This window comes from Rhipicephalus sanguineus, chromosome 9 (assembly GCF_013339695.2).
Source record: "Rhipicephalus sanguineus isolate Rsan-2018 chromosome 9, BIME_Rsan_1.4, whole genome shotgun sequence".
Taxonomy (NCBI): Eukaryota; Metazoa; Arthropoda; class Arachnida; order Ixodida; family Ixodidae; genus Rhipicephalus; species Rhipicephalus sanguineus.
In genome coordinates, this window is record NC_051184.2 from 17,849,825 (window position 1) to 17,877,681 (window position 27,857).

A 27,857-nucleotide genomic window follows, 5' to 3' on the forward strand; every position below is an offset into this window, starting at 1 on the left:
TATGTACGCAGCTGTTTTATATAAACATATAAAACCTTCAGTGATTGCAAAGGATTCGGTTCGTGTATAATAAACTTTCAACGTTCCGCTCTCCGACTGAACTAATTAAATTTAATATTATTCCCTCGTATCGATCACGTAGAAAACAGCTACTGCTCGAATTCATGTTTCAGTTACTCAATAACAAAGTGGCTCTCAACCCCACAATATATGTAAGGTCACTAAACACAAGATATACTCATTAAAAATGCCAAAATACTTTAACGCCCTGTTTTGTCCAAACTAACCTTTTTAAATACTCATTTATTCCTGAACACCATTGATGGCTTGAATTGCTTGCCTTTGTGACAACTGTATCGTCAATGTTGTATTTTCTGAGTCTTTCTTTGTATTGTTTATTGTTTTCGATTGGTTAATTTTTAACCAACCTTCGCGGACCTCATGTGTGCAGTATGTGCGTGTTCACACACACACACACACACGCACACGCACACGTACACACACATTCATATTGGTCATGCGTGTTCAGATGCAGAGGATAAATGTTGACACAAAGTGATTCAAACTAAATTGCCAATGGTTGAATTAGTGGGCAGCCTTACATGTAAATATATGATTAGCAGATCGCGTTGTATAATACAGTTTATTTCGTTAGCTTGATTCAACTGGGCCCGTATTCATAAAAACGTCTTACGCTGGAATTTTTTTTCTAAGAGAAATTTTCAGCCAATTCTGTTGCTGGGCGTATGATTAGCGAACCCGGCTGATCAATGGCGACGACGGGAAACCAACTCTCCCAAACCACTGCTCTTCTGAGCGAGTGAGCACTTACAAACAAAAATAGCTCTGCGAATTTGGCCCTTCATTACTACAGACCGGTACGAGACATTATTTGTCGCTTGCAATTAGAGCTTCAACGCGAATTTGACGCATTTGAAATGACGCGCGGGCTTGGGCGGCCATTGCAGCTGCTTTCCAGTTAAAGACACAGAACTACGGGACTATAGAGGCTACGGGACCGTAACAGAGCGTAAGGGCTTGCGTGAATCTTTCATGGAAAAATGAGCTTTCATCAGTGAACTTACCAGTGCTTAATTGTTTTCCTAATCTGTTTAGTTTCCTTATTTATTTTATTTTAGCGTCATCGTCTATTAAATTATCTATTTATTTATTTTCGCTTCACAACACAGACAAATGGAATAGCTGATATCCTCCTCAGTCTCTCCGCAGCAACAGAACAGAAACAGCTTCGCCATCTAGTGGCGGTGTGAAGAAACAAACCTTGTGCCCCTGAGCGGCGGACTTCACGGCGTAGTCTAAGTGCTTGAAGGAAAAGCGTACGTTAAGTGGAAGCATCGGTACGATGAATATATACTCACATATCTCGTTCACATGAACTAAAAATTTAGAAATTATTTTATTAGACAATTGTAGACCGTGTTGAATCCAACCCTTTGCAATTAAAATCAAAAGTTAAAATCTAACAACTGAAGCAAGTGAACGCGCAGCTCGTGCGCGTCGACCCACGATGCGCACGGTGGGTCATGCGACTTTTGGTGAGATTTCGAGTCGAAATCAGGTTTTCGCTCAATATAAGGCCTTGATAACTGAATAAAGACAGGGAAGGCGCGCTTGCCATTTCCCACGACGCATATCCACATTTAAACCATCGTTGTGTCGAGCACTTCTTTTTCTTGTTGTCAGTGTCACATCTTTAATTGTCATTTATGCGTCAGTATTCTATGGCTACCGCCCTCCGAAAACTGCGCGTCCGTCCGTCTGTAACGCAACGCGTTGATACCTAAATGATGGCTGATGTCGGCCAGTGTTGCCATATGTGGTCAAATTATGAAGTCACAAATTGTGCTCGCGCACCATTATGACAATTAATTCTCTAGTAGGAATTCCAGCCCACCTTCTCTTCCTTGCTGATATTTCTTCTTGTTATTTTCTCATTGTACATCAAGTGAGTTCGTACACACACGTATTCCTGTTCCACTTCGCACAGATTTTTGTTCATATAAAGCCACGCTTACACACCTCAATAGTACATCAACCATAACTCAACATCTCTGACTTTCCTTTCGGCCACACTCATGATTAGTGAAGGACAGAGAAAATACATAAAAAAGAAAGGTTATGTTTCGTCGTCCACTTTCCTCAATTTTTTTCCCTGAAGGTATATCAAGAGGACATCGCAGAAAAAGTCACATGACCACCCGCGCCCCTCGAGACGCGTGAGCTGCGCATTCACGTCGTCTCTGTGTCGTTCGCGACATACAATGTGCGCGGTGAAATAGCCCCACCGTTTGCAGGTACGTTCTCAGAATATTTTTTCGAGGGGGAGGCCTAATTGTTCGAAAGGAAGTCTTTCCATGGCAAAAAGAAAAAGAAGTTGCCCGGGAATATAGAAGGCTGGACGAATTTCGTCAATTCGTCTAAGGCGCGCATAAGGGACCTCGAGGCGCACGCATAAGGGACCATGTGTTTTTTTTTTATATATATAACGTTATTTCTCTTATTCGGACGTTAACCCCCATCAATTATTAGTTATGTCCCTTGTTCGTAATATTTAATATCTACACTTGGCTGTTCTTTTATGTTCATGCACGTCTCTCACTTCCCTTGGTAATGCTTAATTAAGCCCGTAGAGCAAGAAATGAAAGTACAGTGAGGCTCAACTCACGAGAGCAGCTTGTTGCATTCCTTGCATCTGAAGCAGTTCTTGTGGTAGAAGTTCTTCTCGGCGATGATGCGCTCCACGGGATACACGTGGGTGCCGCACTTGCGGCAGAAGCACTTGCTCTCGTCGATCTTGATCTGCACGGGGGAAGACGAAGGGCATTGAATGGGCGCCAGCAATTCCTATAGCAAGAAAATTGAAAGACAACTCTGTCATTCGACACGAGCGCGTCTGCAGGACCCTCAATAAAAAAATAAAAAAGAACAATAATTCCGCAGATCCCACGCCTTGTGGGAATCGGTTTCATGCGAAACAAGCGGCGAGTAATTGTCTATGCTGCATCTTTTGGCTTTGAGCCAAGCATTACGACGTGGGTCGGCGTGTTTTTTTAAGTGTAGTAGTTGTGTGCACATTGTGGGCTTACCAAGAACGTCGACTACACTGGAGTTTAAAGGGTAACTCACGGTCTGTCGTAACGTCAGCACTCACGTTAGAACACAGACGGCAGCATTATCGAAACGAAGTGCACTTTAGGGTGCGATGATGTGAATATCATACGTAAGTTTCGTTAGCGTATTCCTCCGGGGTCGAGCAACGCTTGAATATAGCTTTGTGAATCATAGAAATACAAATGTAATGTTAGACTGCTATAAAAGCGGAGCCAACACTGGAACCACAGGCGTTAACCTGACATGACGCCTGTATCGTAGGAGTACATATGTAGAATACTTGACTGCCACGCAGAATGCTTCGGTTCGATTCGTGTTGGGATCGTAATTTTTATTCTTTCCATTCGTCGGGTCAACGCGCCCGATCTCGGTTTTTCTTAACGCTCTCGCATTTCAATGATCAATTTCTGTTCTCGCTGTTCCTGCGAGATATTAGGCAGTTTTAGAATAGCGTACGCAAAGATAGCGGTCGTTGCGGTCACCCGCTAGTTCCGTCACTTAACGGTGGCCCGCAAGAGGATAGCGTACGAAGCATGCGCAGTGACGACAAAGGCTAACGCAAAGCTTTGCGTACGCTAGTCTAAAACTCCCTATAAACTGTCAATCACCTGTCGCGCATACCCGCATACCGCGGCCCGTGGTATACGGGTATGTGCCACACGTGTATGGAGGAAAGGGTTTGACGACGTACGCGACAGGATTTTCACGTTATTCATGTCATGACCAGAGAGTCATGTTCGTCAAACCCTCTTACCCTCCCGTACCAATTTTGATCTACACCAAGTTAAGGAGGCGATCACGAGAACACCCAGACGTAGGCGTCTAGATAGATCGCCCGCATCGATGTTGGGAACCGAACCCGCGTCTTCGAGCTTGACAGTCCAACACTATGACCGCTAAGGACCCTCAGTCGTCAGACCTATCAATCTTTTTCACGCGGGTAGTCAAAATTTCACATTATGCATTTGTACCTTCAAAGCGTCCTCAGCAACAACAACGCGTGCGTCACACTGTCTCCTCATGTCTTTATTTACGAAAGGCAAGGCATCAACACGAAACGCTGCGGAAAGGAAGCCAGCAGAAGGGACAGCGCAATTGAAGAGTCGCTAAGAGCGGACATGTTGCAACAGTGCAGCAGCATAAACTGAAGCACAGTCGCCAGGAGTCAAAACTCAATGTCTGGACGAGGGCCAAGAGAGAAAGCCGTGGTCCAAAGCGAACGGTGTCACTCTCATCTCCGTCAGAGGTGTCGCCAAAGGCGACACAGCAGCTTTAAACCCCAGCCTCGGAGCACGTCTCGGACCAGCGAGCAAGCGTGCCGCCAACCGCTGTCGAGACACCGTCTCCTGCACTGTCTCTTGCGGAGTCAAATTGAGGGCTCTCTTTCCAGAGATAACTCTGGCAAGGAATTAGGTCGAGCCGCATACGTCGAAAGACGATGCCACCGCTGCAGAAAATGCAGATCGGAGCACTAAGCGATGTCCTGTGTCCCTAGAGTCGGCAGTGCGGTGGTGAGGGACACTGCCGTTTGACATAACCCTGTTTATTAGGGCCCACGGATGCTCCGTTAGCAACGCACTCGCAGAAGGGAGGACGGTTCAAGGGCACCAGACGCACAGAAGAGATCAGTGTTGAACGGCCATGTCAGGGACGATTCTTGCGAAACGAAATTCGATGCAACGTGGATGTTCGTCGCGAGGGTATATGATGTAGTGCATTTTATTTCTTTTGCGAACCAGCGAACCAGCTTGCAAAACAAGATGGCAGACTCGTAAGCCATGCTTCGAGCAGACAGTGAAAGATAACGACTTAGTCGGCTCATAAGTCATGTGCTTACACGAGATAAAAACAAGTAAACACGTCTTCGGCAAATATATGCGACCCTCCAATCCATCTTTCTGTTTTGCTGATTGCTTATGTAGTAGTGTCGTTGGCAATTAAAAAAAATGTTTGGTGTTCTATTCAACGCGCAGCCTCAAGTGTAATGGTGTTCTCAAGTTTGCTTATGGTGAACGAACCCATCTGGCAAAATAAGGGAGCTACAAGTATGGTGCTTTGTCTGGCTCAGTGCTTCGCTGTTATTGTGTTTGTATGCTTAAGAGATGCTTCGTTATTCCAAAAATACCAGGAAGCCAGACGTGCTGTTACTTCGATTTTGACGAATTGTTAATGTGATATTAGAGAAATTTTGCATCAAAGGCGACCAGCAATGAGTTTGAAATTAAAAAAAAACAAAACAAAATAAGCGTCTCTTGTGTGTCCTATCTTATACAAGGTACTTGGTCTAATTAGTCTGGAATTGGAATCCAGACTAGACTGGGTTCAGGCGAAGATGGAGACGAAGTGATGGTGGGTATTCGTCGAATGAGGAAAGCCGACATGTTGGCCCCAGCAACATTTCTTATTCGACAACTTCTCATCACTGCTAGAGTTGAAAAAAGAAAGTGGCGATATCGGAGCCAGCCACAGTTGGTATACAGGACACTCACTTGCCTGAGCGCGATGGAGGCCGTTGGTTGACGGAGGTGCGCGCGTTCCGTTTCTGGCGTGCGGTAGACTGAGACGCCGCTCTTTTACGGAGCTCTTTCTTCCGCCATTTTGAACGATGGACTTGCCAAGCCGAACGTACAGAAGAAGCCACACCAGGACTAAGCACCCGATCGCCAAGGAAATGGCCATCACCCACACGTCGTCCATGTCTACCGCCTCCTTCATCACATCCACGGAGGACATTTTTTATATACCAGTGGTACAGTTCAAGACACTGACGTCGGTTCTTTAAAAGCCACTCAATACAGCTGCAGCCTTCAAAAGGCGCCGCTATGAGGCCAGTAGTGTACGGCGAGTACAGCCGAAAGCAGCCGACGCTGGCTTTTCCTCAGCGACGGTTTAGTTCCTTTTTCCTTCAAATGATAAGCACAAAACAGAATGGCGCGAAGCAGGTCCCGTATGAGACAGCTGGCTGCTTGAACATTCGCAGCCAACAAGCACACGAGACAAAGGACGGCGGTCAACTCGAAGAGGTGCAGCTCAACATCACCGGCACATAGCACATTCTTCGTTTCGATCGCTGCCTCTACGAGACGTCCTGGCTGAACACGACGATCCTGTCAAAAGCTGGCACCACGATTCCAGTGTGTCCCGCACGGTCCGCACAGCTTCGTACAATCGCCTCTTCGATCCTCAAAGACTCCCCGCGTGTGAAAGAACGACGACCCGCCGGCCAGCTCGAACGAGTTCTGCTGCTCGAACACAGCAGCCGATGTGTCGGTCCAGTTTCGACGACGGCCCAGTCCGGAAAGCGCGAAAGGGACAAGGCGAACAGACTCGTAGAGCCAGGCGCGATCGGCCGGCAAGACAGCCGATGTATGTGTACGGACCCAGTCACGACGGCAGCCGTGGTAAAGCTATAGGGTCTGCGGAAGCGAGCCGTTGCTCGCGGGCGAAAGTGACACGGTAACGCAAGCCCTGCAGCACGCGACGGAAACCAGACGTGCCTGGGGGCATGCCGTGCGGCTCACAGCAGCAGCTACACGGCGGCTCTCGCTTTTCGAGCTCGGTCGGCCGTTTGTCGTTGCGGTCGCCGACGGTGCAGCGAGCTTGTTTTGGGCCGTGCGCCGGTTTACATTCACCCCTTCCTTCCTAAGCGTGCGCGACGCGTGTTTAGCGGTAGAAAAAGAAAGACGTGTGCGCTCTTTCTACGGCAATCGGTTTGTGCTTCGTGTTTCCGGATGCCCGGGCTTTGCTCTTGACGAGACGAGGCGGACGACGTGTGTATCCGGCCATTTGTCCCGAGACAACGCCTTTCGCACACAGGTTTTCGCCGAGGGTCGTCTTGTGTTCGCGAGCACCATGAACATTAATAGAAACTGAGTGTGTAGGTGGGAAAGTGATCGTGCAGAGGATTGAGAGCTGTGATTAAATGCAGGATCGCGTGAACAAATCCGACTTCCGAAAAAAAAAATAAAGAATACCAATGTGCAGTCATGAATTGTGTGTCTATCGCTATCCCTTGAGTAGCGCAAATTTTGTAGGGGCTGCGATTTTTCCTTGGAACCGAATTTTATTCACTTACGGCCCGAGGTTTCCATTCACGGATGTTACTTGAGAAGTGCGAAGGAGCCGATGATCACAGTGTTAAAAGGGACGAGTCAGATGACAGACCACGATCGCTCTAGATCGCTAATCAATGCAGTTCGTCTCGGAAGGTAATCTATCAACGTCTGAAAGACGCGCTGTGAGCAGAAAAGTCCCGCTCCATTCGTGAGTTATTCTGTTCCCTTCTGTCGGGCCGAGAAGCAGGCAAAACCAAAGACGTAGGATATTGCAAGCACAATTTTTTTTATCTTAAAAGTGTTTTGATGACTGATTTGGATATATGAACGGCTTATACACGAAAATGTTTATTTTGTGAGGTGGATACATTATGTATACACGAGGGTGTCGCTCCTTATCGACAAGGATGATGATGGCGTACTTTGTGCCCTGCCTGCGCACTAAGCCAGAGCTCAAGCCCAACTCAGCACGTTATCCTAATTGCGGAGAGCATGCGCAGTCCCACTCATACAGAGCAAGCATCGTCAGAAGCGATCCCGTTTTGTTTACGCTATTCTCGAGAACGCCAGAGCGAGGCCGACCCGTCTGTTTGCTTACTTCCTCCTCCATCGCGACTAATGTGTTTGGTGCGACGTAAATTTGTGCAACGCGGAGTCAGCAAATGATAACGCGAGCAAAGTTCAACATTGCGTTAATATGTTGTCACGCATGTCACCGACGCGTGTTTCCATATTCTAAAGAGCGCAATGGAGGAACTTCCGGTCGCCGTCACATGCGGCAGAGTCACGCGACCTGAGCAGAAACGAGCAGAAGTGATGGAAAGTCGAGCGCTGTGCCGGCGCCACGAAGAACTATAGAGTTTCCTAATAATGCACTAGAGCGAAATCTGGCGCTAGTGTCTATGGGAGCTGCAGCGCATGACGCTTGAGCCAGCACGTGAATTATGGGTAGCACATGGATTTGTCTAAACTTCGTTCTTTCGGCTCCGTGTGGCCTGCAGCCGCTTTGTCGCGAGACGAAGTTCAGTAAACTTTCAGCGATTCCACTTTACCACCTTGACCTTTTTAGGCTCACCAACTCAAATAGGGTCACGAAGTTATCAATGATCCATTCTTTTATGCGAAATAAAAGCCAAAGCACAACGATAAACAAAGCTACGAGTGCGTTCGAAGCCGTAAGCACGAAGATTAGGCAAATCCATGTACTAGCCATCATTCCCATGGTGGCTGAACGATCGCAGCGCCAGAATTCCCTCTACTAAAGACTGTAGGAAACTCTATGCGAAGAACCACAGACTGAGCAGTTGGCTACGGATGCAGGCCGGTAGACAAATGGCAACTGTCACGAACGCTCTCACCCTCATGGCAGCAGCCACGCGCTCCGAGTATCGTGTTTCAATCTCCGATTACAACGTACAATTACAATGCGCTGTACAATGTAACCAGTTATGTGCGGAGGCCGTGAGTGGATGACCACATGCGCATGACGCACTGTCGTGATATCAAGTTGCTCTGACACGCAGATTGCCGTTCACCTAGGGCGGATGAGGTGGCGCACTGAGCCAACACATTATCAAGCAACGGGAATATGGTCTATGCACTGACGTCATCGAGGCCTTGCCCGTTGCTCGACATCCAACACAGTGGGACGCTGCGATCTGTTTATCTCTAAGGGTCACAGCGGAAGCTGTCAGTGTGACTAGGAAATTACGTCTTATCAGTAGTTGCTGTACAAGGGACTCTCCAAAAGCACCCACCTTGTTGAACTTGTTCTGCAGCCTCTGCTTGTCTATTTTGACCTCGTCGATGACGCCGCTCTCGTTGTTATGGCTCTCCTGTTCCTGGACACTGGTGAAGCTGGACTTCTGCGGAAAAGGAAAGAAAGAAGACACCGGTAAGCCTGAATGTTCAAAACACAGGCAGACTGCGATGGCGAAAACAAAGCACACGAGCCCTCGAACACACCGCGATCTACAGAAACCGCAGCTGGTCGGTGCCGTAGGCACGCAGCACGGTCGCCGGGAAGCGGTGTTCTCCCGAGCAGCTGTTAGCCACTTGCCTGTCCCCGCATTCTCAGTCTGTCACTGTCACTCACATTGCGAGTCACGTAATACCCTCGTCCAATCTCTTAATAAGTCGGTGACGCAGTCCCTGCTATGAAACCTTGCCCGTTGCATTCAACGCAATACACGCACCGGGAAGAAGCGAGAGGCTCCGCCGTGGCCGTCCCAGTAGCGCCGGCTAACACGTCCAGGAATAAATCCGTATATAATACACAAATATACGCAGTGGACGGGACGACGGCTGGCGCCGTAGCCACGTATTTCGGAAGATGCGGGCTTGAATGTCACCCGGAGAAGCTTTTCGTCCACTTTTCCATTTTTCTTACTTGTACATACATTCAATTCGATACAACAAAGCAGTAAAAATGTTAGACACAAGCTACGATAACAGCAACGCTTCATTTATTTTGTGCTTTCCCCGGTTCTTTTATCTGTAGGCTTCACACGCTTGCGATGAATACAATAGTGTTCGTGCTGCTTGTTAGTTTCAATACTAATTGTTACGTAAGAGTTGACAAACGCTATGACTGATTGTGTGTGTGTGTGTGTTTGTGTGTATATATATATATATATATATATATATATAGAGAGAGAGAGAGAGAGAGAGAGAAGGTCTTCCTGGATTCGGTAGAATTATAGATGCTGAAGTGAAGTGTGCCCTGACGGAGGCCGGTCCCCGGCCGCAACGTTGGCAATAAAGCATCGTTTTTCGTTCGTTCGTCCACTTCACTTGAGCATATATATATATATATATATATATATATATATATATATATATATATATATATATATATATATATATATATATATATATATATATATATATATTCACTTCCTACTTGTCCTTACTACTCTACGGAAGGCGGCATGATTTCACATTGTATTCAGACGTAATGGGCAACAGCTCTTTTCGTTGGTTTCTGTATAGTTTTGCATTTAAGCTATCTGCGACACTACGTGTTATCCCAGCAGGCAATAGGCGCACTGAAAGAAATTTAAAGAGAAAAAAACACGTTGCTAATAAAACGTCTCGGATTGGCATCCTCGAACAGTGATTGACTAGTTCATCCGATTACGGAAGCCACTTTAACTCTGTCACAGATTACATAGAGGATTTAAAGCAGATACTCTAATTGAAGTGCCCTGTTTGTAGGCATGGTTGATGACAGGAATGATGGCATGAGACGGATCAATCTTGACTACGCATCGCAGAGTGGCCCCCAGTATTCGACTGAAGCAGAGTGCTCACTGCTTATATAGTACGCTGTCGAGTTATATGTAAGGTGTTTTTTTTTTCATGGTTTCCAGATGAAAGAATGCTGTTCGAATGTTCTCGAAGTAATCCTGCAGTCTATCTTGGAAAATATAGCCTGCTCAAGGAGAATACGCTCCTTATAGATTTCAACTTTAACATTTTACGCTATTACGTCATATTATGTGTTCTGCCATATCAAGTTGTTCATGTGCGTGCAACGGAAAGCACAGGACAGGAAATACTGCAACAAAATTTGTGCACATTGTTGTATTGTCATTGGCGATTTCATACGCACGATTTGAAGCAGACAGGCTTTCTCCTCGCTCTTTTCATTTCGCAACGAGTTCTGCGCATGCAAGTCACAGTGTTTTTGTTAATTTCGAATTTCGCAGCTAGTCGATGCGACTTTGTGAATTGTCGAGGCTTATAAATAGCAGACACTTGAGTAAGCGGTGGAGGCAGCTAGCAAGGGCTGGGGATGAACTGTTAGTTTGGATGAACACTAATATTTCCGCATTTATTTCCGGCAACAATGACGAGATTACTCAGACTCCATGTAGTGAAAAACGGAAAGTAGAAAAGAAAGACTCTTGTGCCATGAAATGTATTCAAAGTATTATTCGAAATTTATATACAGGAAAAAGGCGGAATAAATGTACCCTACAAGTGGGAAGCAAAGTCAATATCGTGAAAGAAAGCTAGCAGGGCTCGATGGGCCTGGTCGTGTCGAGCCCAAATCGGAAACAGGCAACCGTCGAACGCCTTATACCATAGTCCAAGTAGTCTTATTCCTTGATGAACAATGTAGCTGTGTAAGGAATATGAAAGACTCTAAGGTGTTCAAGTGTCTCGCAGGAGTCACAAGACGCACACGGCCGACTGTCCGCGCGTCCCTGTCGGTATCAACACACGCACACCGATAAAGGCAAAGTAGGCTGCACAGGCTCAATTATAAAGTTTGTATATTAACTGCGGACCAGTCTGAGGGACCTGCCTGTCGTCGTCTCATGTCTCGCGTTGTCGTCACGCAGGTGTCACGTTTGATACACATAAGCCGAACAGGCTGCACGTTTGGGAGGCCAGCGCTTGCTTGCCCGTGAACGCCAGCGTCGCCAAAGAACTAATTCGTCTGTCCGAGCCAGCGAAGCGACAGCGAAACGCCAGCGTCGGGAGTTAAGGCCCGAACACACGTACGCGTTGCAGCACGTCCACGCGTGACTTTTTGACGCGGCGTCGCGCCCTCTCCCTATGGGGAGAGAGGGCGCGCGGCTACGCGAAGCTGCGCGCCCTCCCTCTCCATAGGGAGAGGCGCGACGCCGCGTCAAAAAGTCACGCGTTGACGCGCTGCAACGCGTACGTGTGTTCGGGCCTTTAGACGCACCGCGCTCGGAGCAGCATCCAGTAGAAAAACGGTAGAAAAAAAGACCATAGAACAGAAAATCGATAATTGGAATACAAATAAAATAGATAAGAAAAGAACAAAAAAGGACAAAATATCATATAATCAGTCGAAAAGAACAGAAAAGAGCAGACAAACACAAGGAAAACAGGCGAATCAATGGTCCGCAGTTCGTGCAGCTATCACTTGGGGTGGAACTGATTTTTTTTTTATTTTGTTGCTGATACTTTCAAGGCCCGATGGCGTTATTGAAGAGAGTGAGCATGAAAGAGGCATGTGCGTGAGTCAGTACCACATACAGTAAAACCTCAGTGATACGATCACGGCTCGTACGAATTTCGGGGTGATACGAATTTTTCTGTGGTCCCGGCCGAGGCCTATTAGCTTGCAATGTATTAGCGTGCGGTTATTGCGAACCGATTTGCGCCCCGCTACGTTTGATACGAACGTACACTGGCGCACAGGTGCGAACAAGTGCTGCCCGCGCTGTCGCGGAAGACGCAGCAATCACGCGCGGGCGCGGGCAGAAGATACGCGCTGCGCGACCATTAACGGTGCGTTGTTGCCTCCGAGATAGTGCGCGAGAATCTTGGAGGCCGTTATGCGTCTTCGCGTTTACATTACAAATGACGTTGACGTCGGGCTTTTTTTTTTTTCGACGCGTTGACGCGTGCTCCTGTGCTCGAGGCAGCAGCGTCTTTGTACTGTGTTAGCACGTGCCTGCCACGTCGATGCAAGCCATGTCCACGCAATCACACGTTTTTTGAAACAAGACTGAAACTTGGGCTGTGGGTCCGTCATGAAGTCCCATGAAACGTGGACTAAGACCCCAAGAGACGAAGCGCACGGTCTTGGCGAAGGAGCTTGGCCTCTATCAATCGTGTGCAAAGCGCTTCTTAAGTCAATTTCGCCGCAGTACTCTGGTGTCATGCAGAAAAGCGTAGTAAGATTAGAAAGGGGCTACTAGCGGTCACGGGGCACAACACATCTGGTTCACTAATTACACACGCGCCTGCACCGCATATTTACGAGTACAAGTATGATCGTTGACGTCTAAAAACTTTATTGGCAATCATTCAGAGCTGTTCATGACGTCGCTGCGGCCCTCAGAAACACTAAATCAAAACGTATGCCAACTTTCTTTTGTCGCATACTAATTTTTCATGTTTTCTGGTGATACGAATTCCGGATGATACGAATATTTTTGGTAACCCCGCGAGATTCGTATCACCGAGGTTTTACTGTATCAGACAGAGTGCGTCAACTTGGTTATTATGACAAGTCACAAGCACAGACTCAATCGTATGTTACTTGGGCTATGTGTGAAGGAAGCCAACTTACTAGAGACTTTATGTCAATCGGCACGATGTCTTCGGCAAAGCGGTGGTTGAGCACTTGGTTTTTGTTATTCAGCGGGGAGATGTAGCTGTGCTTCTAGCGGGGAGAAAACAAAAAAAGGGGAAGAAAACAGGCGCTGGGAACACAACAGTCGAATAAGCGAAGGGATGGCGGCAGCCAATGCGAGTGTGCGTCGAGTACACAGCGGGGTACGAGCAGATATAATCAGGGTTATCAAGTACAAATAAAAGCAAGCAAGAGATAGAACAATCAGGGTCAACGACGAGGACGGGAACAAAGCAAGAGAAAACAGGGCTATAGTTTGTGGCGTACACTGTCCCACATAATATGTGCCGAGACATTACCTGAGGCAGCGACTATACTCAACGAAGCGTTAGAAAGATTCGGAGCAGTGACTAACAGGCGAAGCGAGCTAGCCTTCTCCATTTTTTTTTTCTTTTCGAGAGAAAACCGTGCTTCGAGAAAACTGCTGAAGCATAGCGGCTGTGTCGACTAGTAACAAATAATAAAAATATGAAAACGGCTCTCGGCTGGCCGAACAAAGTCCGCTGGTCAGTAGTCGAGAAAGATTAGGTCGATGCCCGTGAGTTTCTCTAGTGCGCAGAATGCTACAACTTATTTTGCAAACACGGGGCAACTCTAGTGCGAGCAAATCAGTGGCGTATCTAATCAGTATACAATGAGTGGCATACGAAGAACCGCCATAGAAATACTGCTATCCTTTCATTAACGGCTTGTTCTGCATGTGTGTGTTTTTGCAATGTAACTGAAAGAAGTACACAGAATGTGAATTATTAACTCGCTGAATAATCGAGATGCCGTCGACACCGTTTTACCGTCGTTTTCAAGTTAGTGAATTTAAATGGACAAGAGATGAATTAAAACCAAACCAACGATGGAGTTTTCCTTAAGTTAAACGCGATGGATTCGGAAAGTGAACTTGGTAAATCAGGAGACTTTCAATTAGCATGAGTAGCTGTCGACAACATTAGCTTCCGAAATACGGCACGTACGCTTTTACAGATTTCTATAACTCGTTGTTTATGGGTATAGCTATCGCTCAAGGCGCCTTTCTTGTGCATTGTAAACACCGAAAGCAGACTAATCGATTTATGTGCAAGGAGAAAAGCCGTCAAGCCTTCCCCTCGGAGGAAGAAAAAATGCAGTCTGGCTGACGTTACTTAGAGCGACGAGCTAGTAACAAAGGGCAATGCTGAAATGAAAGCTGGTTTCGCTTGGTAAGGTTAAAATTTACAAAATTAAATGTATGTTAACTATTATACTCTCTAAAAGAAAGGCAGGATGTACGCTGCGTGCACGAACGGGTTAACTGCAGAGCTGCTCTCGTATATAACATTTTCGTGAGGCTGAAAATGCGGAAGAAAGAAATACAAATTGATTTAATATGGTACCAAGTGTAGGGCCAAAAGCAATATACGAATACCGCAATTAGCACAGCTGTGCTTGCGTACAATGAAAATTTACATATTAATCACGAATACTCTGGCGATCGCTAGAGTATTGTCCAAATGATGTAACGTCCAACTTCCGCTCTGCTAATATGGAATATCGAACGTGCAAATATTAAGAATATTGACACGCTCTCCCTGTGTTGCGAATATTTCTGCCTTGTATCAAGAGAACTGTGTGAACAGTTAATGCCTCTGTGTAAGCCAGCTGTAGTGAAATGCAAAACTAACACGAAAAGTGTTAGCAGGTAATAGCTGCTCTAACCATGAACTAGATCTTGAAGCTACTTTGTGCAAGTTGTGCCATTACGGGTGATAAGAGTGCCACTGTCCGAGCCGCATATGTTTACTGCAACTTTGCATAGACAACACACAGGGTGGGGATGGGTAGATAGTACTGTCCAGGTGATGAAAACAGATGCACAGCAAAAGAAGAGCAAGCTTGTAAAAATAATAAAATAACTAAAAAGCAATCAGTTAAGCATGTGTGCACGTGCGAACATGCAAAATTCATAGACGACCTCACGTACAGGAATACGGCATTTGTCTGCACAAAGAAGTTCGTGGAAAACCTTCGAAATGTTAAAAGGATCCCTAAAGAGAAACGCGATTCTTCTCTTGCGAGTAAATTTCCCTTTCACAGTACCAAGAGATCGCAACTCTTTCCGCGCGAAATGCTAAAGGCCCTTGTACTGTGCGATATCAGTGCACCTTAAAGAACACAGGATGGTCTAAATTTCGGGAGGCCTCCACTGCGGCGTGCCTCATAATTATATCGTGGTTTTGGCGCGCAAAACCCCAGATATTATCATTAGCAACTCTTTCCGCGAACACACGCTTGGTAGGCGATAAAACGCCATACAGAAAATACAGTTAACGACGCCGACTTCAGATTCCGGCACCAATTAGTCGAGACAATAAGGATTTTGACGGCTTCTGGTATACGGCCTGCATAACCCCTTATCATCAAAACATGATTACATCGCGTGATAAGGAGGTCAGAGATTTAACACAGCAAAACGTAATGCCGCAACGCCAGGTGAAGAAACAAAAAAGAGGGCAGGAAAGAGCGTCACTTGTAGTTGCAAGTTACGCTTTTTCCTATCCTCTTGTTTTTTTCCTTTGCCTTGCGTTGCGTCATTGCCTTTTGTACGGTGAACCAACTAGCGCAACAACATGTTTTATTAAGTTAATACAGCATGTTTCTGAAAATTTTATTTGGCCAATTTGTGCCACCTCACCAAGAGTCTTGTAAGATGGGTGTTCTCGGTATCGTGAAGGGCATTTTACTAATACGAGAAAAAAAAAATCGTTTTTCTCTTTAGTGCCACTTTGGTGGGTGGGAAGGCATGGTCAAAAGCGATCTTAGCTGGAGAGATGACGAACGAGGGGCGTTGAAGTATGCATGCGGTACTTACCAAGGACTCGAAGTCGATGCCAGTGTTAATGACCTCGCGTGTGGGCGACAGTATTCCATTCTCCTTGATTGTCCGTTCGTACTGACATTTCTACGGGACGGTCCGCATGCCACAGAAAACACACACACTGTTTCATGCCAGAACAAGAACAAAAAGAAACGAATAAAAACACACAAGAGAGATGGTGAACCAAATGCAAAACACGGTAAGAGCAGCAAGGTGCAGTCACTTCATGCGAAAGTGCTGCTGTGCGCGGGCAAAGCTTCCATCGTATAAATTTATATCGTCACAAAAAAAGGTATTGTGTAGTTTTGCATAAAGAAACTGACCACATTCTGTAATCACTCGCCCTCTGATACAATTATGTTTGACAAGTCCACTGGATTTTGCAATAATTGGTAGTGTATTCAGTGATAGAATAACAACGATATCTGACGTAAGTACGTTTCGCTGATAGCTCAGGTAACGTATCTTGATCCTGAGTGTTACAACTTGCCCCATGTTGCAATAAGTCTTAAGGGACTCCTCACAAGGCCCCTTCGCAAATTTCGATTACGCACTGGAAGTCCTAAGGCGCCGTCCAAGGAGGATGGCGCGGACCGGTCTCCGCACAACGTTTCTTCGTTTGCAATGTCCATGTTTGGTGAGGGGCTATCCGAAGACAAGTTTACAGAGGACGAAAAACAATGGAACGGTGACTTCTGTTCCATGCTAATGCTACAACGGCGTATTCGTGGAAGAATTCCGGTAATGAGCACCCTTAACTTCATTTTGTCGCGTAAGCCTACGCTGCTTAACTTTTTTGAAATTCGGAAGCCGTTCATGCGGTTCATTCGGGGATGCAATGGAATTGGTGAAAACGGGCGACTTGGGACCAGTGGGGATTACATACACACCAGTTGCATCCGTTGGGGCGTACTTTTCGTCCGAACAATAATCGTCATCTGGTTTGCTTGCGCTTCCTTTTCTGAAAGCTCCGCGCTCTCTGCTTTCCAGTCAAGAATGCTGCGTCACACTGTATGCGTGCGCGCGATTTCTGATTTGAATTTACTGGCCACGCGACGTCAAACCAATGGCACGCAAGAAACATGATATCGTTATTGTCTGACAAAAATACACTCCAAGTGGCGCAACTATTTTTAAAGGGTGCAACATGCATAACTGTCATATCGTACAGAGCAAACAGTCAGGCAATGGTGTCCATATCCACTTTCGTCATGCTCAGAGAAAATAAGGTACATTACTAATTATGTAAGCACCTTAAGAAGGCCATTTCGGACGCATTTATAGTGCGTGTTCAAGTTACGCCTTTCTATAACAACGCAGTGCGACCTATCGGCACACTGGATAACAAAGCGATATATGGCGCTTCAAGGATTTCAGCTCTATAGTGCGACATCATTTCACACTGTGGCAACGAAAAATCAAGAAATTGCTGCTCATTTTCGGATTAAGTCATTTGACATTATGAAGATGATTCATATCACGAAAGCGAGACACATTGACTTGCTATTAGAATAGTACTGTGGAAGCTTCCCGACTTTCCAGTGTTACCGCATGGCGCATGATTCAGCCAAGGCGGGTCGTACCAGAGATTTGATGTCGATTCCGGTGACAGCGATCTCTCTGAAGGCTTCCGCGTCCACGGTGTCCTTTCCGGACGATATATAAACGTCCTTCTGCATCCGGTACGGCATTTGAAGACGCACATACCAATCACAGGAAGAAAAGAACGCTCAGCGTCAGTTACGCAATACGGCGTTCAGTGAGAGCAAGACAACTTCCTCTATAAGCGAGGCTGACTACTTTTCTCCGTGTGTGCCTCTTTCAATCACCGACTAGTGCGACGGATGTGTTTAACAATGATATTCTTGATTAGCTCGCGGTCCCTGTGACACCACATGCCAACAAGAAAGAATTAACGAGAGAATCTGCACTGTGAAGTCATATTTTGCTTGGGAAAGTAACACTAACGTGCCAGCTAAGCGTTTGCACCCCCGAGTGATGACAAAAATATGACAGAACTTCGACAAGCGGTGTTAGTGTTTTCGGAACTGCAATGGCAAAATATTAAGTGCTAAAGGCATGAGTAAAGTAACGAGGTTTTTAAAAACTGCGGGATGTCCATGCCTTCAGATTACGCTCTGTTATTAAAAAAAAATTCGCGCAACAATACAAGAAAATTAGCTAGGTTAGCGAGGTTTACAGCAAAAACGTCATGCGTGAACTTAAACACGTAAATAATTATGTGCGAAATAAAGAAGATCAGGGGGAGATGGAAGTTTGAAGCGATGTGAAATCTTTAAACACGGAATGTCGCTGGAGACAACGTTTCGACAAGCGTTGGTTGACAAGTCAAGACAAGACTAATCAACTTGTCGACTTAGTAAAACACGTTGTTGGGCGAATTGGTACATGCTTATGGAAATTACGCCCTTTTCTGTTCTGTCTCGAGTTCTTCCTTGATCGTTACGCGTCTTTTTTTGTGTGTCAACTAGTCAAAACGTTGGCACCATCGACAATCCCTACTTATCAATTTCTCTTCACAATAAATAAAAAGTAAATGAAATATCGTGCTTACCAGCTTCGATACCGACACAGGGCATTCTATTTCTGGTCGGTAATAGTCGTCGTCTGTGCCGTTAGTGAGCTGTTAGAATACAAAGGTCAAACGGTGAGCGTGCGTCAGTGCAATTCCTATCTTTGTTCTCCAGAATGACTCATAACTGAACGATTTCGGTTCACGATGACTGTACCAGCAGATCACAAGAACAAAGCGTTGTCACGTGTTTTCTTTTTTAGTTCTTAACTTTTTTTTAATTTCTGGATGGTTATGTTAACAACAACATTTGCGCACTGGGACACGAAGGATTTCCTTATTCAGAATCACGTGAGGTGCAGAAATGTTCCCGGAAGACATCAGTTTAAACAACTCAAGGGATAAATGAGAGTGATAAAACGAGCCGTGTGTGAAGGTTGGCGTCGCGCGTAATTCACTAGAATTGCAAAAAAAAGGTCGGTAAAACGAACAAAAAGAAAACAAGGGAAAACGGAGTAAAAAATGAGCCCGACGTTTATAACTCCGTAGTTTTTAAACAAAAAAGTTATATAGTAATTATGTGATGTTCACGTCCTAAGGTAGATGAGGTGCAATGTTTTTCAGTTAGCGTAGCATTGTTGCCGTACATACGTTAGTTTAAGATTATCCACAGTGAAATTGCGATGTCTTACTTATAAATAGCCACAACGCGTTGATATCGTTTGTTGCAGGTTTATTTTATAAGGCACTTGTCATAATAATCATGTAGCCGTTTTCCATGGGAAGTTACGCAGCTGTAAACCTAGAGATTATCGTGATATTTTTTTTCCAATTTAGAGCCAATATTGAAATCAATTCGGGCGCCCAACTGAAAAGAAAAAATCTCGAAGCAACACTCGTCAGAATCAAATTTTCGTTTTTAATACGCCAAAACCGATACCTAAATGAAGCCCTTACTGACTGTAATTACCATTTCTGCCTTTCATATGCATTTGAACAGGGTAGGTAGGCATCAGAACTACCTGTAGCGTGGAAACATCTGTACTTATCGTATAGTGTAAACGATATGCTCAACAACAGCACGTGTCCATTAAGGGCGACAGTCAACCAACTTTTATAATTACTTCCTTGGTAGAATTAAAACAAACAAAACAATCGAAATAAAGTACAAGTTCAGGCGAAGATGGTAGCGTGAAGAGATTAAAGTCCTTGTACAGGGGGATTCGCTGGAGCCCCCTGTTCAAGGATTTTTAATCTCAGCAAACAGACATCATACGCGCGAATGACATGCAAGGGAGCAAACCATGCAGCTGCTTTCGCTTTTCTTCTCATGTTCTGATCATAGATGAAATCGTTGAGACGATTCTGTGCAGCATAACGTTGCATAGGAACATCTCAACTTGTATCAAATGCTGCACAGCAGACTGTTAACTCTAAAAGGCTGGGCGTGCAAACACGGACACAAGAGAGAAGCCAAGACCCCACAAACGCCGGCGTTTGTGGTGTATTGGCTTCTCTCTTGTATCCGTGTTTGCACGCCCAGCCTTTTAGAAATAATACTTACCAACTAGCTCAGCTCTCTCTTATTCTAGACTCTTATCCTCTCGATTGCCTTTCGTGTTCTGGTGGGCAGCAAAACGCCAAAGGCGATTCCAACATGTGCCACTCCCACACGGCACAACACAAACAATCTTATTGCGAAGTTATGTTGGAACACCGCCGTGCGCACACAGTAAACACACAATACCATGCTGCAATAAGACATTGAGAGAAAATAAAAACCGTCAAGGAGGCATGCAAACAGGCAGTCACTTACGCCTCGTAATAACGTCCATACGCCTGGCTTGACGCCCATTATGAAAAAGCGCGCTCACAGCTCAGCTGAACACACAGATTGCGAGGACATTTAAAGAATAAAGCGTGCTATATCAAAAGCTAATCGGTTTCGCATGTGGCGCCGAAATGCAGGCATTGAAAGAAGGATGACAGTGAGTGAAGAGGGAGGGTAGTAGCATAGTGGTACTCGATTACGGAGCCAGGCACGACTCACAGACGCTCGTCGAGTGGTTTTTCGTCTTCTTGCTTTTCTCCACTCGATTTCAACTTGGCTTTGGCTTGGCGCCGCGGCTCACTGGCTCCAAAACGTCGGCCGCCAAGGGCGATCCATCAAGTTACGCGCCGAACAAAGGCGAGCACAGGGCGGCAACAAAACGCGCGCCGACGGCCGATGACGTTGCTCTGTTGCGCTCTCTTTGAGACGCTTTGCTGCTCGCTTCTGCGAGGTTCCGTCAAAACGGTGCAGAATCGCTGGAGGAGATGCGAGAAATATAGCGTACCAGTGAGGTCTGAATGCACGCAATTTCTCCTAGGCGAACGCAACGTTGAGATGTCCCTTGATGTAGCACCCGAAGTACCACACAGACATGTTACGCACTTACATGGAAAACTACATAATCGAAGGCGACGGGATGTTTGCGGCAGAATTACAGGAATTCACGAATTGTCGCGACAGCCTTTAACGGAAGAGTAAAATTAAGCTAGAAAAATGTACCATGTATAAATGCTTGCTCTGTCATTTTTCTCGAAAAGAGGTGTGAATAACCTTGGTGAAAACTGGGCGGACCAATGGTTCTGCGGAAAAAAAAAGGAATGAAAAAAAAAAAAGAGGGAACTCTGTTGACTGACAATCTGGTACAGTGATGTTTGCAGCGCCAAGCAGTCTTCAATTTCAGGTTACATGCGAAACATCACACAACTAAGCTGTCCCTTGCGTAATTCGTGATGGGAATAATCAGAAGTGATCATTTGCGATGTGAAAGCGGGTTATGAAAGGCAATGAGATATTGGACCTTATGTACCGAAACCTTATAACAACAACAAAAAAAGTTGAGTAATGCGAGCCCTGTATGTTCAATCTTTAGCGTGGCGTTTTCCTCGTCATGTTAGGAATTTCTAACTGTTTACAAAAGAAGTTAAACCACAAAGAATAATTGAAAAGTTATAACGTAGTTTCTCGACAAATTCATGGCTATATCGTGCGTGAATTTCAGGGGCGTAGCCAGAAATTTTTTTCGGGGGTGGTTCAACCATACTTTATGTATGTCCGTGCGTGCGTTTGTATGCGTGCATGTATATATACGCAAGCAAAACTGAAAAATTTAGGGGGGGGGGGGTTGGAACCCCCCAACCCCCCCCCTTGTCTACGCCCCTGGTGAATTTGTTTGGTATAATGGTTCCCCCGGCGGCCGCACAAGCCAGGCGTAATATATTTTTTCTAGTAATATTAATACGAACGTATGCGTGGAGCCAGTTGCGTAGCTTTCGCAAGACTGCACGCTTTCAATGATCTGCTCACGAAGAAGCACACCGCACGCGCTAGGCTTTCGCACATTGCACGAGCAACCGCCCGTTTCCCGTCACTTCGGCGTTCCGATGATTGCCGGGAATTTCGACCGACCAGCGTGAGCGCGGGAAATTGGCGTTTTTCGCGCGAGGCACAGGAGTGTGCAGCTCCTGTCAGTCCATCACGCCGAACGGACGTAGTCTTCCCTTCCGTGCTTGTATTCATTTCGTGTACCGTATTTTTGCTCTGCCAGACGTAAATGGTAGCAAGGCAGCAATTCTCTTCTTCGTGAAGTTGGGTTTTCTGTTGGACGTATACGCTCAAAGCTGTCTGTGCCCTGTTTCAAGTGAAGCCTCGCGATGGAACAGAAAATAAATGAAGAAACGATCGTAATGTTTTCACAAGCTCCGCATTTCGCACGTCGCTATGATATGATACAGGGCGGGATATTGCACGTGGTGTCAAGGCTTGGCATGCTGTCAATAAAAACACGAATCGCCTTTATACCTATCTGATAGCTGTGGTTCCCTGTGAGATCGATCGTATACAGACCATTCATTGTGCGCGTTGCCGTCGTTTTGACGCCTGACTGTATGTTTCGTGATCGGATAAGTGACGTTTTGAAGCTGCGTGTTGCGATGATGACGACGTATAAGACGGCTTCGATTCTCGCCCGCAACGCACGCTGTGAAAGTAAGCCTAAACGAGGCCACCACGCCGTTCCGCAACGTTCTAGCAGAAGGTCCGAAGACAGTCATATTGTCAGTAGTATTTTTTTCTTATTATTATCAAATGAACGCCGGTAGTTACATACCCTGTGTCGCGTCACTTGGAAATCGATGTTTCGGGTAACACGTAAGGATTTAAGAAGACCAGAGAGCAAAATGAGTCCGATGGTCGTCGCAGTCGGAGAAGGGACATAGCAATGTTTTTGTTTTGAAAGGAGGAGCCTTCTGGACAGCCTGATGAAAAGTGGTTTTCTCCACGAGGGAATGAAACCGACGGCCTTCCCAGAAGGACCGCGGATGGTGCTCAAGGAATTGTCTCGCATTCTTCTTAGTGTTCTTCGAGAGACTAGAGAAAATGAGAAAGATGGTCAGCTATATGCTCCGTGGGATAAGATGCTCGGGCCGGACCAACGTCAAGTACGAGGCTGGTCAGAACGCGGTTCTAAGTAGGCTTACCTCGGTCTTTTCGGTGATGCCGTTGAGGCCATCGTAGGCACCACCCCTGCCAGTGACCACCTCGGTGTGAGAGTCCACTCGGCTTGTCGAGGTGATGCTCGACTGCTGCAGCGTGATGCCTTCCTTGCTGCTCGTCCGGGCGCTGGCCACCACTCGCTTGCTCTTGGTGACCGAGGACTTTGTAACGCCCGCCTGAGGTACAGTGCACAGCGACGAGGTCTCGCCGTCAGACATAAACCGCACGAGCAACACAAGTAAAACAACTGTGATCCCATGGCAAGGTGGCCTGAAAGGCTAGCTGACTGAAATTCATCCCGAGTGCTTTAAGTGAACACCGCTATGACGCCCTAGACTGTAATACGCATCATAATAATACAGTTAGCACCAAAATCACGACCACGGCAAGGGCACATTGACGGGACGGTGGCCTTCTCTGTGGTTTTGTATTTTTTGTCAACTATTATTATTATTATTATTATTATTATTATTATTATTATTATTATTATTATTATTATTATTATTATTATTATTATTATTATTATTATTATTATTATTATTATTATTGCTTTCACGTTTCTGCTCTGTTATGTTTGCATTTTCGTTTTAGGCTGTCTTTATTGTATTGTTTTTTTTTTTCTCGTGCGCCAGCACGAAGACCTGTCGGTTGTTCCTGTGCACGTTAAATAAATGATTGATTTTTGAACACGCGCTAAACAGCCCAACATCAAGTATAACACTCCCAGAGTACACCGTACGCCGTTACTTTACTGGCGTTAAGTTAATGTACGAATACTCTAAGCCGTAAAAGAAATGCAGGGCACGAATGCTGTGAATATTTTATTTTTACAGGTGGTGGCGAAATTCCTTGAATTTCGTGCCAACACCTGAGCTGCAGGGTGACATCACGTATTTCAAACACTTTTTTTTTCGATTGATGCACGTTTGATGAAGGAAAAGTTACGTAAGATTCCTAAACTGAATCTCCAGCTTTTTTTTTTCTTTTTTTAAAATTCGTTGTAGTATTTCACTACACATAAACAGCTATATCTGTGACGACACGGCTAGCTCTTGCCGAAACTTTACGAGGACGTCGCCACCCGACTGTCATTTCTGTGCTTCTATATATATTTTTTTAAATCTTAACTCGCTTTTAACAGTAAGGATAGTTCTTTGACCATTGCAGAAACATAATTCATTATTGCAGATTAAGTGTCACCTTTGGAGTTCCTTTATATACGGAGTTAATATCGGACCACCTCTGTTTCGCTTAAGACTGAAAAGCCAAACACTAGAACTTACGACCACCTATTCTGTTATCAGTATAGCAGGAAAGCAATCTGCCAAAAAATTGCGTCGACAGTCTGACGAGGTCGCCGTCATTACAAGATAATTCATGGATAATTTGGCCACCAAACTGAGCTGCGACTCCGGCAGGACCATTTGTCACCGCTGGAGCCAGATAAGCTGAATTCAATCTGATTTCTCCGTTTGCACCCCAACTGTAAACAGCCCTGCATCAGACTACCCTGCGATATTCTGGTGAAACTCTACCGCGCGATGTGTTTTCACATTCCTTAATGACTTTCCTTCGTGCTGTCAAGAAATGGCCGGGAATTGCAGCATGAACCACTGCTTAGTTTTTTCGTGATAGCTTCTGGTCCATGCAGGGGCGTAGCCGGAAATTGTTTTCGGGGGGGGGGGGGGGGGGGGGCACCTCCTTGATCTGAAGTGGGGGTCGGGCAGGCAGATGTGATCGAGTGTCATTTTGAGCTCTGTATGCCGTGGCAAAAAAAAATTTGGGGGAGGGGGGTGTGGACACAGGCCCGATGTGCCCCCCCCCCCCCAACTACGCCACTGGGTCCATGGTCCCCTAACCACGACGAATTTTTCGTGAACTAGAAAGCTTTTCTTTTCGAGATGTCCGTACGGATTTCCGTGTAGCTTTGTGTTAAAAAAAGGGTGGATGCCAATTTTCCTTTCACAACCTTTTCTATACTTGGCGGGATTACGCAGAATTGAATTTTCATATTTAGGGTATGCCATTATTAGTCTTCTTGTACAGTAGCACAAGTTTGTATTTTTTAGAGAGAGTTTATGGCTTCTATGTTCCCCTCTTATGACTCATTTCAGTCAACGCGTCATATCCAGAAATTTCTGTCGCCATGGCAGACGTTTGCCTCTGTTGCACCACAGACCACCAGAGTAATGCACAATGACAACATTGATATCAAGAAGCGAACCGGTCTCACAGCCTTAACAGCGGCGCACATGCATAAGCGGGATAACGCTAATTAGGCGTGAGCAAGCTGCGCCGATTAAGCGGGCATCAAGCACGAGTGGACTTACAGGCGTGTACTCAAACTCATCTTCACTGCTCTCAAGCTCTGGCGTGTCAGCCACTTCTGCCGTGTCAGTGGGTGAGCAAGCCAACACGGGGGTCGTGCAAAGGTTGTTAGGGCTATGCGCAGGATCTAGCGACTCGTCGCGCCGATCGGGAGACAGCGAGGTGCCTTCCCGTCCTTGAGGACTTCTCAAGATGTTGGCGTCTTGCTGGGGATTCAGAGGACTGGCACACGCCACTGTCTCCACGCTGGTCGTCCTAGAGGACGTGTCCATGTCAGAACTCATGGCCGACGACGTCTCCCTGGTCATCTCCGGCACGGGGCTGGTGAAATTGTCTTCGACGTTGCAGGCCGAGTCATCATCGTCTTCAGGCGTGCTGACCACGTAATCTACAAACTGATCATCCTGCGAAGCGTCGGCGCCTTCTCCAACGAAGCTGGCCAGTTCCTGAACGGCGCTGCTGACTCCGCCAAGTCCGTCGTCACTCACTTCCTCTTCCTCCTCCGGTATTGCTTCCGGTCGGGATTCAGCTTCCTCTGGCGTGGTCACCTGGTATGAGACACTCTCTGCTATCGACTGCCCCGCTGCTGTGCCGTTAACCCGCGCTCCAGGACTTCCAAGGCTTTCCTCCAAAGGCGAAGTCAAGAGGTCCACGATTTGCACAGAACTGCCGCCACGGCGGCTCTCTCCTCTCACAGGTGGCGTGGGCGTTTCTTCCTCGTCGACTCCGTCCTCGGGAAGGTTGGCCAATGGAGAACTTACCAGGTCTTCCTGCTGTGCGGGAGGGCTACTGCCGGGTGGCCCTCCATTCAGCGGGCTCGAGCTCTCTGGATTGAGACTGGATGAAGACTCGGACGCGTCTACGGAGAGGTCGACCTCACGAGAGTCATCTTCCGACTTTGAATCAGTGAGGTCGAGCTCGTCCTCGTCTTCTTCGAGTATAAAGGCCTGGTGTCCTCCGGGTGACGTTCTCACCGTCACACCGACGAGAAGGTCCGGCCTGTGGTCAGCGTCGTCTCGCGCGGCGGTGTCGTTCAACGCCGTCTCGCCTCGTTCGTCCTCCGCCATCGCGTCGTCGTCTTGTGTCGTAGACGACGTCGATTGTATGTTGGCTTGCAGCTCCTGCAGTGATTCTAGGTCCAGGAGGTAGGACTTTGGGTTGTATTTGTAGTTAGTATCGTTAGCGATTTCAGGGGGTTCGTTAGCAAAGGGAGGGTCCTCGGGGGACGAGTCGACAAGGTCGACAGGAGGTTTTGTCTCGGTCGGGGAAGACAGCTGGAAACTCATTGGGTCAAAGTCAAGCGTCAGGGGTTCACCCAGCAAGATGCCATTCACCGGAGACTGTGGGTTACTCACAGAATCGGCCACGTCTGACATGGTCACCTGAAACGACACAGACAAAAAAAAAGAGAGCGAAATTAGCACACATTCAAACGTGAAATCTTCGCAACATGGATGAAATGACAAGGCGTGGCGTAGCATCTTTTCAGTTGCTACGATGACTACATAGTACACAGCAATTTGAGGATCCGGCGAACGATAGACACCGGTCAAGGTACTCTACGTGCCCATCGTCACTTTGTCCTGCGACATATTTCGTCACCGATATGCATTTGTGCTCTACCGGTACGAACATGTTAAGCTTGTTGGGTACAGTGGACAGCAGAAACGTTACAAAGTTTTCTCATTTCACCGTGCCGCTGTTTCCGTTCGTGAGCCAGCACTAGGGAAGATGGATTCGTGGAACATATAAAAAAGTCAAGGTTGCTAAGAAACACAGAAAACATAGACAGTAACTAAGAGGCTAAAGGAATAGGAAAGGACGAAGAACAAAGATCTGAAAGGAAGCTTTGTACCGCAGATCGCAAGTGACGAAAATACGGCAGGGAATGCCATACGTCCGTGCCGAGTTCTAGCCTTGAGACGAATCGAGACTCCAATTAACCGCGACCCTCAGGGTATAAGCGTCGCGTAGAAGGAGCTGCCGGGCACTCAAGATGTTCCCCGCCGGAACAGCGACAACGAACAGTTAGCGAAGGTGCTCCGGACAAAAGGCTCAATTCTTCGGCGCCCTGGGGAAGAAAGAGGCTAGTAGCGAAAGAGCGCGTTGCCTACCGGTTAACACACGAAAGAGAGAGCCCAGGGGGAAATCGTTGCCAAGAAGCTCCGCCGCTCTGTCAGAGGAAGAGGCCTCGAGCATGCAACACAACCGGGCCGTTGGGAGGTGAAGTGGAAGGAAGGCGGGGTGTGTGCTGTAAGCCGCAATCTCAGGACCTTTCTGCCGTCCGGATCCTCCGC

The 27,857-nt window shown here is 46.6% G+C and overlaps 1 protein-coding gene across 13 annotated transcripts in view; it reads right to left on the reverse strand.

The window, feature by feature from the left end:
- LOC119404674 (LIM domain and actin-binding protein 1) overlaps positions 1–27,857 on the reverse strand; it is a 203,955-nt gene that overhangs the window by 86,830 nt on the left and 89,268 nt on the right. For 6 of the 13 annotated variants that reach the window (XM_037671280.2, XM_037671274.2, XM_049418973.1 and 3 more), the window contains exons 2-9: positions 25,563–26,942; positions 23,217–23,408; positions 18,732–18,800; positions 17,740–17,829; positions 16,151–16,240; positions 13,246–13,338; positions 8,945–9,052; positions 2,687–2,820 (exon numbers count right to left, since the gene is read on the reverse strand). In XM_037671280.2, coding sequence (XP_037527208.1) covers positions 2,687–2,820; positions 8,945–9,052; positions 13,246–13,338; positions 16,151–16,240; positions 17,740–17,829; positions 18,732–18,800; positions 23,217–23,408; positions 25,563–26,942 — 2,156 coding nt within the window. The remainder of the gene's footprint in view (positions 1–2,686; positions 2,821–8,944; positions 9,053–13,245; positions 13,339–16,150; positions 16,241–17,739; positions 17,830–18,731; positions 18,801–23,216; positions 23,409–25,562; positions 26,943–27,857) is intronic. The other 7 variants (XM_049418975.1, XM_049418965.1, XM_049418966.1 and 4 more) reach the window with 7 other exon arrangements.